This window comes from Austrofundulus limnaeus, unplaced genomic scaffold (assembly GCF_001266775.1).
Source record: "Austrofundulus limnaeus strain Quisiro unplaced genomic scaffold, Austrofundulus_limnaeus-1.0 Scaffold6, whole genome shotgun sequence".
In the NCBI taxonomy this organism is placed as follows: domain Eukaryota; kingdom Metazoa; phylum Chordata; class Actinopteri; order Cyprinodontiformes; family Rivulidae; genus Austrofundulus; species Austrofundulus limnaeus.
The window spans coordinates 128,274-139,020 of record NW_013952408.1 but is presented as its reverse complement, the minus strand read 5'-3'; the positions used below and the strand labels follow the sequence as shown (position 1 = coordinate 139,020).

Sequence of the window (10,747 nt, the reverse complement as noted above, 5' to 3'; positions counted from 1 at the left end):
ATATATATTGCATTCTTTTATACATAAAAGAGCACTCAAAAACTTAAGTTAGCGCATTAGCGGTTAGTACATTAGCGGGCCGGATGGAAGTCACCCACGGGTCGAATGTGGCCCATGGGCCAGCAGTTGCCCTTCTCTGCGTCATGCAGTTTGCTGTTTGCCAAATCATCTCATCTCTTTTCTCCTATTAGTTTCTTGATTAAGCTTTACATGAAGTAAAGTTTGTTATTAAAATCCTTAAGCAGCTATTAAGTCTTTTATCAGTCCTAATTCCTATAAAACTGACATAATAAATGTGATGCAGCAGATGTGACAATTTTCGGAAATAACTTGAACACAAATGCACCTCATTTATTTAAACGGGATGTTTGATGCTGCATTTTGGAGTGTTTCATCCATGTGTGAGTTCCAGAACGCAGACAAATCATCAAACTGAAGAAACCCATATTTGCGGTTCACACATACTTGTCACACTTGTCAGTAAACTCATTTACTCAGGGCCAAGGCTGCATGCTCGCACGCATATGAACACAGCATTATGTGGAGGCTGAACAAATATTAATGGAGCAGAAATGTCCTTGAAAGTTAAAAGATGCCTGTGAAACTGCAAATGAGAAAGCAAAAATCTCTTTCTGCTGAATTGGAGTGCCCTTTTCTGCGTTTCACTCTGTAATTTGTTGATTTGTCAAATATTCACACATGAACAGTTTTTACTGTCCCCTGTGGGCCACTGCAGGCAAATAGTGTTGGTGCGGCCTTTTCCAGAGCATTCTGAGTGACAAAATAAGTTGAGCAATTGAGGTTTGGTGAGAAAACAATCGCCTGAAGGGTGAGAAAGAAAATGGAAAAAATAAATATAAAAAAATGCAGCCAATTGCAGCGGAAAATTCGAAGTCCTCTGCGAACACTGCGTCAACATAATAAAATAACTATTTTAAAAAATAAAAAGTTTGTAAACTGATTCTGCACAATTTTCTACATTAATATCAGTGATTTCTTTTTCTAATTTTCTCATTTCAAATTTTAAAACACTAATAGATGATAATATCTGATCAGCATCAGTATGGTTTTAATGAAAATGTAAAATGTGACTAAACTCAAACGAAGCTCTTCCGCACTTAAAAGCCTACAAATGTCTATAAGGAAACCTACTGGTTCTGCATTTCCATGCCGCCTGGATGTCCCGTCCAATTTAATGGGTGTCAGTTTGAAGAACTGATGCGAGCTCGCTTATGGCGGTTAGTGATTAGACAAGATGTCAAGCTCAATAAAGCCGAGCTGCCGTGAGGTTCACAAATGTCTCTAAAGATAAGGAGGCTTCACTTGGTGAAAATCAGCACAAAATATGTTTCCAAATAACTGGTTTTTACTATACATTAATAAAATCTAAACCTTTTTCTGTTTTCTGTTAAGTTCGAAAAGAAATAAACAGCTTCTGGTGCTAAAATAGTACTTTTTTTTCTCTACATACACTTGCTCTAAATAAAACTGAAGGAGGAAAAAAGTTTGCTCACTTTTAGTGTTTTCTTGATGACACATTTATCAGGGAACAACAACAACAAAAAAAACTGTTGAAACCATTTGCGTTGTCAGTCAAAAAGTGCACATCTGCAATTTAGTTTGGATATTTTGGGATTCAGACTAATCACCTGTAGCCCCTGAATGACAACGCAAAACCCCGGAGCATTATTTGTAGCCTGTCAGCAGTACAGCCAATCATCGTACAGCAGAACATCCCTCCAGCTGAAATCGCTCCCGGAAAACAATATTTTCTAGTTTCTGGAGATTTTTTTCTTCCCCCGACTGCACATGCTCATTAGCATTTTTGCCAGTGGTCCCACTCATACCTCTTCACATATATTTCCATCGAATTAGGATAGATAATAGATATTAAGGATCATTTAGTCGTAACCAAACATTAATTACAGAAACTAATAGATTTTAAGACTTGGTGGCAGCTCCATACCCAGCTGACGCTCACATTTTAAAAGTTGACATGTTTGTTTTTAAAATATCACTTCGTCTTCAAGTCGATGGTTCTGAATTTGTTATATTTTTGCCATCATTCCCGTCTGGCTGCTTCTGTATAGTTCGATTTAGTGCATGGTGCGATGCGTTACCTGTTACAAGATTGTTGTTTCTGAAAATGTAATCACATTTTTTACCCTCAAGTATCAACAGCATTTTCCTAACCTCAGACGATATTGTTCCAGCCAGCTCGACAGAACGTTGTTCCAAAACAGTCAGAGGAGCATCTTAGCTGATAATTGAAGCCTGAGTGGATTTGTGACAATAGATTTTTGTTTTGTTACCTGAGCGGCGGTGGGGGGATTATGCTCTGAAATCTCAGGTATTAGTTGGTTTACAAGGGGGATTAGGCACTGCACTTGATTCATGGTCGTCCTGAACAGATAATGAGTTTGGAGAGTAATATATCTCCCCAAAAACAAAAAGAAAATGTATTCAAAGCAGACATAAGGCTGGGCAGCAGAGGTATTAATCATTTGAAAGTGTCTTGTTGCTGTCAGAAGTGGGTGGTTTCCTCTGATACTCAGAGAAAAGGTTGCTTCAGCAAAATGGACACTAGTTCACCATTCTGCTGCGTAATGCAGATTTTGTTTAGTATGGTCAGGTCTGATGTCTGGACTCCTATATAATAATACTTTTCAAAAATAATACTTTTCAACTGTTGACAGTAGTTGTTTCTGCACTGTGACCTCTTGCATGAATGTTTTGGTTTAAAATAAGTTCTATTAATCAGGTTTTTAAATGTGATTATAATATATCAAATCATATGTTCAGCAGTAAAATGGTACGACAGAGTATTTTTTTAATTACCAGAATAAAGTCAAACAAGAATAAAGTCAAATTGATAAGAGAAAAAAGTTGCAATAATAGGTTAACAAAGTTGAAACAATAAAGTCAAAATTATATGAGAGTAATCTTCAAAACAGACACATTCATTTACACAATTATTTTAAAGTCCTGCTACTTATAATAATAAAATTATTTTCCCATTTGTAAAACTGATAAGTACACGCTATATTGAGATAACCCGTGACACAGGTCATTCTGGACAGAGTGCACATCAATTAATGACAGTTTAATCATGGCACTTAAAGATATGTTATTACACATTTTGATTATCAAAAATAGTCTAAATTTCTCAATAAAAACAAGAATGCGTATTGCATTTAGGAATCAGTGTTAAACAGAATATTTTTTCCTTTAATTCTGACTTTACTCTCATAATATTAAAACGTTATTCTCAGAATACCATGACTTTACTCCTGTGATTTTATCGTTTTATTTCTGTAATTAAAGAAAACAAATCTGGTAGTCTGGCCGTAATACTCCATCGTAACATGCAAATAAACATTACTTGTTTGTAGTATTTGATTCATATATTCATGTTTCTGACAAAAGAAGATCAGTGGAAACTGCTAAAATTTTAAATCTTTCTCATGTTCTCCAAAACAATATTTCTTAAAAGGTTATGAGGTTATAAGAGAGGACAAAAAGTAACCGAGACTTAATGTAGCCAACATTTTTTTAGCAAGCTGCTGCTTTTGCTTTTAGATAACAAACATAAGTGGGTGAATCTTAAATATATTAATTACTTTCAATGCTTTTATTTCGGTGTTGCTTATTGGTCATGGGACAGATGAAGTTGTTGAACCACTTAAGGCTTTGAGTGTTTTGGTATTTCTGAGAGACTTAGTTAAACTCTGAATTGGCATTTCCTCATTAGAATCAAGTCTCGCAGAAAACACACAAAGCCAAGAGTTTGAATGTTTACGTCTATTCTTTCTGCTTTACCTCCCTGTACCTGTTCAGGAAATAATAAAAATTCAAAGCACGTAACAGTTTGATGAAAGTTAGTTTGCACTGTAGTGTCTCCTTTTGTTTGCTGACCTTCCTTCTGCCTGACAAGGACCTCGACTTACCAAACCAACTCGCTGCACAAAGGCTCTGCTAAGAGAGAGATACAATACGTTGTACAATATTACTTTTTCTAACTGACAGATATATTAACCTTGACTTGTCTCATGCTGCTGCGCTGTCAGACGAACCTTCATTTATCTTAGCCAAAGTCCTGAACCTGTGCTGCTCTGACACTGAGGAAAAAGATGCACGTTAGCGTAGCAGCTGGCTTTTATAGAGTCAATGAACTCATCCATTCATGCAGCATGTAGCACTGAATACTGCACAAAGCAGCACTGCAGACACTAAATACTGATGTTCCTTGATGCACTGTTGTATTACATTGTGGTTAGGTTGAAGGTTTTAATCCTTTTAGCAAAGGCAAAAAGATTAAAAGATGAACAACTTGACAAATTTTATATTTTCTTTTGCTTGAATGTGATTTAATTAGTATTATTTGAGCAAAGATGAATACAAGATAAAACCAGGGTCATTGGATGTCTCTTTTAATAATGTGAAGTGATTATTTATAAAAACACGTGGAAGAAAAAATGAAAATCTTCAGTTTTTTTTAAGCACTTAATGACTTTATCATTACTTTCAATCCAATGTGATGGGCTGGATTTTGCTAACAAGCCATGTTATCCTCATTTTTGCCTCATTTTTTATAATATAAAGTTGTCTTGTTGCCTTTGCAGTTGGGGGAGGACACCTTCAATCGTGCAAAGTTGTTGAACGTCGGCTACACCGAGACTCTGAAAGAGGCGGAGTACGACTGCTTCATCTTCAGCGACGTGGACCTGATCCCGATGGATGACCGGAACCTCTACCATTGTTACGACCAGCCAAGACACTTCGCCATCGCAATGGATAAGTTTGGCTTCAGGTGAGATTTTTGTGCCTTAATATTAGGGATGCACAATAACTTATTTTAAGAACCGATACCAATAATCGATAACTTTCTCCTTCTAATGACCGATGACCGATAATAACCGATAACATGCCAGGAGATAAGACTAATCAAAAATGGGTAAGATCATAACATAAATAAACAAGACCAAAACCAAATGACACTGTAAATTATACTATTTGAAATTAACATTAACACTAACATGCAAACAAACATTTCTTAAATTATATCAAACAAAACAATTTCTCAAATGGCCTTTTTTTATAATAAGACACATTAATTATTAAAAAAGACCTTTAACACTGATCTCAGATTCAAACAAAAGAGAAAAAGTCATTCAACAAAGTCAAAACAGATAATGCACTAACACAAGTACATTTGTTGTTATTATTATTAATATATGATTTTAAACATTTTTCTACCCAAAACAGTGCTTCTGAGAGTGTGAATGCATTACGACCACATCATACTTACAGGAAGACACAGAGAGGCAGCAGCAGCTCGGCTGGTAAACAGTGTCTAACAGGAGAAAAAAGCTTCAGTCTTTAGCGAGGGTGAACGGCTGCTTGTCAAACTCCATCGTTTCCACCGTTAAAGTTCTTGAGATCTGCATCCTCTCTGGCAATTTAATTGGATTTGTCAAAAGCCTCAGCAGTGATTTAAGTCCCAATGAGTTTTTGAACGCTAGCTTGTTGTTAGCATTTTAGCAGAATGGACTCTGTGCTGCATTCATGAGGTAACAGACTTTACATGTTCTCAAATTGGGAATAGTTGTTGCAATGTTTGTGTGCAGTGTTGTATAAAGTACCTCAAAGTGATACTTGAGTAAAAGTACAAGTATCTTATCGTAAAAATTATTTGGTAAAAGTTAAAGTCTTCTCTAAAAATATTACTTGAGTAAAAGTCTTAAAGTATCTGATTTTTTTTGTACTTAAGTATCAAAAGTAAGTTTATGACACAAAATCTACTTAAGTGTTAAAAGTAAAAGTACTGAGTAAAAGTGAGCAGTTAGATTTTCCAAAATGACATTTACTGGGAGGTGACTTCTCCAAAAAATATTTTTTCTAACGGCATACAGCTCTGATGGGTTGTGTACAAGCTAATAGGGTGTCAGAATGGTATATATTTATACTTCTCATCCAACCACTATTAAATTCACTCTATCCAGGAGACACAATTTATCAGGATAGTATTTTTTTAAGTAGTAACTCGGAATAAAACAGGAATAACGACTTTCTACATCTTACCTTTTTTAAAAATGTAGTGAGTAGAAAATACAGATAGTTGTGTAAAAATGTAATGAGTAAAAGTAAAAAGTACGCTGAAAAATAATTACTCAAGTAAAGTACAGCTACCCAAAATTTCTACTTAAGCACAGTAACAAAGTATTTGTACTTAGTTACTTTACAACTCTGTTTGTGTGTAACATACAGGGTTAATTGGTAAAATATATTAATAATTCTTAAAATGACTGGTTGTTTTTCAGCACAGAGTATTCTAATTATTTTTCTAGTTAGAAAGTTGTTTTTTCCAACGCTACTTGAACGTTGCTCGGGTCGTGTCGGACGGGAAGCGGCTTGACCAAAAAGGATAAAAATAAACACACATTCTCATCTCCGCGCTGGCAAACATGTACATATATTATCGGTTCTGTTTGTTATGATATCGGACCGATAAGTATGACGTCATAATTCCCTGATATCGGGCCGATAACTATCGTGCACCCCTACTTAATATTATAAATTTATATTTGCTTTTGGCCCGCTAACACAAAAATACATTATAATAAATGTTTAGATACTGAACTTAATATTTAATTTTGATAAGTCTTGCTTTACTTTGAATTTTTTTTCTACAGCCTAAATTTAGGTGGTTTAAGCGGTTCACTGCTGTCAGTTTATTTTGGCTGCTCCTCTGTTGTTCTCAAAAGAAACTATGTTGCAAATTGTAAATAAGTGTTGACTGCAATGGGGTAAAATTAATATTTTTTTTAACTGCAAAGACCGCTTGCAAACTAGATCTGTTAGACTAACAAAGGGTCGACTGTTTTTGTTTTAAAGAGGAGCTACAAGCGAGAAAACGAAAATCCATATGTCATTTTTTTCCACATTGTTTGAAAGGCTCCACTAACTCATTCAGCAGTGTGGTATTATGGCTTACAAAGCTAAATTATGTATCAAAAAAACAACATCAGTTGAGTTCAGTAGATGCAGTTAATATTTATTTATAGTGTGTCGGAGCTTTCTGTGGTAAATAGCATGTTAATAACTGTTCGATCAAACAAACCAAATAGTTCATGCTTTAAAGGGGGTGTATGCTTTTTAAAATATATTCATTTCACATTTAAATCATTCCGTTGTGGTCCATATAAAGTGGAACTGCAATGATTTGGTTTGAATTCCTCATTATTGTAGCTCCACGGGCTCCTCGTTCACCCCGATCTGAAGTGCGTATGAGAGCAACTCGGTTTGGTGCTGCCTCTTTAAATGCAAACGAGGTACTTTAAACCCCACCCCCTCCAGGTCTCATTCTGCATTCCGATTGCAGCAGAACTCGAAATTGTGAAGTCAGACTTGTGTCGATTCTGAGTTGAAAGTATTCCAATTTCAGGTTTTTCAGAACGCCGGAAAAGAACTTTTCTATTTCTTGCTCTAATGGAATAATTCTACCATGACATAACAATAACACTCAACGTGGCATTTTGAGCACACAAACAGCATCAAAACATATTGTCTAATACTCGCTGTAAAGTACTACAAGTACACCTGATTTAATGTAAACAACACAGAACTGCTAAAATCTGTAAAGAGTTTCACTCTTCTATTGATACAAGGAGAGCCATGTTGAAATGATGATGTCACTCGAGGTCAGTATGGTCATGTTGCACCGACATGACTCAAAATGACAATATTAGGGCTTCGGCTGATATTTTCAACTCGAAAGTCTGAAATTCCGACCTCAGAGTACAACCAGAATGCAGCATCACTCCCAACAATCACTGTCCAGTCCAACTTGTTCGGCTCTTTTTGTAGTTTGACAGCAGATAGCAGAGTTGTGGCCTAGAAACGTTTAATTTAAAAGTTGTTTAAAAGATGTCAACAAGGGAAGACTTGCCCATCCAGCCTTACAGAGTCTGACCCGGAGCCAGAGGAGAGTTAAGACAACAAACCTGTAGAAACCCGCATTCACGAAATTGATCAGCCATGAGTCCATGACCTTGTTTAGCAGTTCTGCAGAAAATACTGTGACGTTAGTGTTCAAAATACGTAATAGAGAATAGAAAAAAACTGAACGGACTAGAAATTTATGAAACAAACAGAATATAAGGATATCAACACAGCACCGGGAGAGACTAAATTCCGAATTTTGGCACTCCCAGAGACAACAAGTACACAACAAAATGTATTTATCGCCTACAAAAGTGGATTTTGAATAATATATCCCTTAACATGCAAGAGAAACAAAATGTATAACGTTCAGTTACATAACAGGAAGTGTTACAGTGTATTTTAAATGCACTTTTATGCCCTGAATAGGAAATAAATAGAATAATAAAATAGAACAATGATGCTGTATGATTACATGTATATATATTTTTTTAAACTTGCAGACCTTTAATGTCAGAGTAGCACTGAACGCCTGGCTCTCGGTTTATTATCCTTTTACATAATGTCACCCAACCTCCCCTCAATTATCTAAAAGCACTAAAAGTATTGATGAATCATCCAAACGAGGTCAACAAATGTGACCTACCTATCCAAGAGCTGTCAGTGCACAAGAGTTATCCAAGGGAAAACCCTCAATAAGCTAATGCTATGTGGCAATAAAAACAATGCCAGGTGGTGAGCAGAGCTGCAACTGACGCTTCTTGTTAGTAATGAATGAGTGCAGACTTAAAATGAGTTTCATTGAACTTTTTTGGCTTCTTGAAAACAAAACCAGGATGAGAGGAAAGGTCAGACGAGTTGTAGTTAAATACTCGTGTAAAAATGTTGGAGCTTCCAACCTAAATTTGTGGCACAAACATTTTTTATTTCTTTATTTTTTATTCTTCAACTGTGACATTTCAGGAACAGAACGTACGCTTCCACTAAAGAAAAATATGTTTTTTTTTATTAAAAACATGATGAAAAAAATCATTAAACATGAAGGTTAGAGCCCACTAATAGCTACTTATTTATAAGACCTTTCGAATAATTCCCTTAAACTCTTTTAATTAAATGTTTGTTTTCAAAATGATTGAAATCTTAAGTAAAAGCTTCAAATCTGTTGCCATTTTTGTTATACAAAGCTCAAGTGTTTATTCTCTGGGTTCAAGCTGCTCGAGTGTGCGTCAGAGATCACACTCACATGAGGTCATGACATTTTTCTATCACTATTTGCCCACTCTTTCATGAAATAAGGCTTCACAAATAAATACCAAAGTGTATTTTTCATTATAGTCATTGCTAAATTTGAGCAGAAGCACTTGGTTCAAATGAAAGAGCACATTTTCCTTTGCTTTAGCAGAACTAAAAAATTGTGGTTTATTAAAGCTAAAAAGCAGCACAAGTAAAAATCAGTGCTCGTTTTTCTTACTAATACAGTAAGTTTACTTCTGATCACCAGGAAAATCATCAAGAAACCTCCTAAAACAGATATTTGTCGTGTTAAAAGCCTAATCATTTCTTATTTTGTTGTTAACAAGTTGTTTTGGAAAGTATTGAAGTTTTCAGCGACTTTAATGTCACTTTAATTTCCAGTTTTCTAGTTTGACCTTTAAAATGTAATAAAAGCTCCTAATTTGTCGGGAAGCGTCTCTCGGAGCACACAGGGAGGGAGGCTCGGCGCCAGAACAGGCTGTCGGAGGTTTCAGCTCGTGACGGATTTTGTGATTTGAGCTTTAGTGGGGGAGATGTGAGGCTGACTGACCACCCCTCAGTGTGGCCTGTGGTCCGAGCTGACAGCCAGGAGAGCTTCCTGTCAGTCAGGGAGTCTGCTGGAGATTTCAAACTCACTGTAAGCATATTTACAGCTCGCTGAGAGTTTCTGCGCCTTTTTTATTTTTGAAAAAAAAAATCGATTTTACTCTTTCACATGTTTAAAATAAAAAAAAATCGATTTTACTCTTTCACATGTTTAAAATAAAAAAAATGCTTTAATGGTAACTTTTAACTATGTTAAAAATATTTTTTGAAAGTAAAATGTTAACTTCATTAGTTTACAGGACTTACAGGAGTCTTTTTTATTGAACACTGATTTAAAATTAGAATATTCTGTTATTCGGTTATAAGTTAAAGCAAATATTTTTAGCTGCAAAGTTTAATATTCTAGTAAGAATTGCAGCTCATCATTAAATTACAGTATATATGTGTAAATTGTATCTCAGTACAAGATTACATGGATTTTTACATATGAACAAGAATAAATTACAGACATTCACACCAAGATGGAAATATTCACAGCTGATAAAAGTTTATTTTAAAGCCTTTATTTATTTCACCAAGGTTTGGTGCAAAGGAGATATTTGTCAGCCTCTTATTGATACAAATTTCCTAGCAAATATTCTGAATTTTTCGTCATCCGTTAAGCTACAACTGATTTATTTTTTTTTTTATTATTTCTGAAAATCTTGAGGAAATCAAAACTTGTAGTACATCATGTTAGCTTAAGTTCTCTTTAACTTCCTGTTTCTTCTTTTCCTTCTGCGTGTGTTCTTTTAAACATGAACACACACACACACACACACACACACCGGACCATGGTGTGCAGAAACAGACGCTCTCATTAGTTTCTGCTTGTCATCTTTCAGCAAGGAGCTGTCTCACAATTGACATACACGCACCATACAGAATACACACTCTCATACATGCACACACACACGCACACACACACACTGCCCTCTGGTTAGACTGCAGGCGCCTGTCATAACCC

General features: G+C 35.5%; 1 protein-coding gene across 3 annotated transcripts in view; it reads left to right on the top strand.

Moving 5' to 3' along the window:
• b4galt2 (UDP-Gal:betaGlcNAc beta 1,4- galactosyltransferase, polypeptide 2) overlaps nucleotides 1–10,747 on the top strand; it is a 155,376-nt gene that overhangs the window by 120,930 nt on the left and 23,699 nt on the right. For all 3 annotated transcript variants that reach the window (XM_014029023.1, XM_014029007.1, XM_014029014.1), the window contains one exon: nucleotides 4,623–4,810. In XM_014029023.1, coding sequence (XP_013884477.1) covers nucleotides 4,623–4,810 — 188 coding nt within the window. The remainder of the gene's footprint in view (nucleotides 1–4,622; nucleotides 4,811–10,747) is intronic.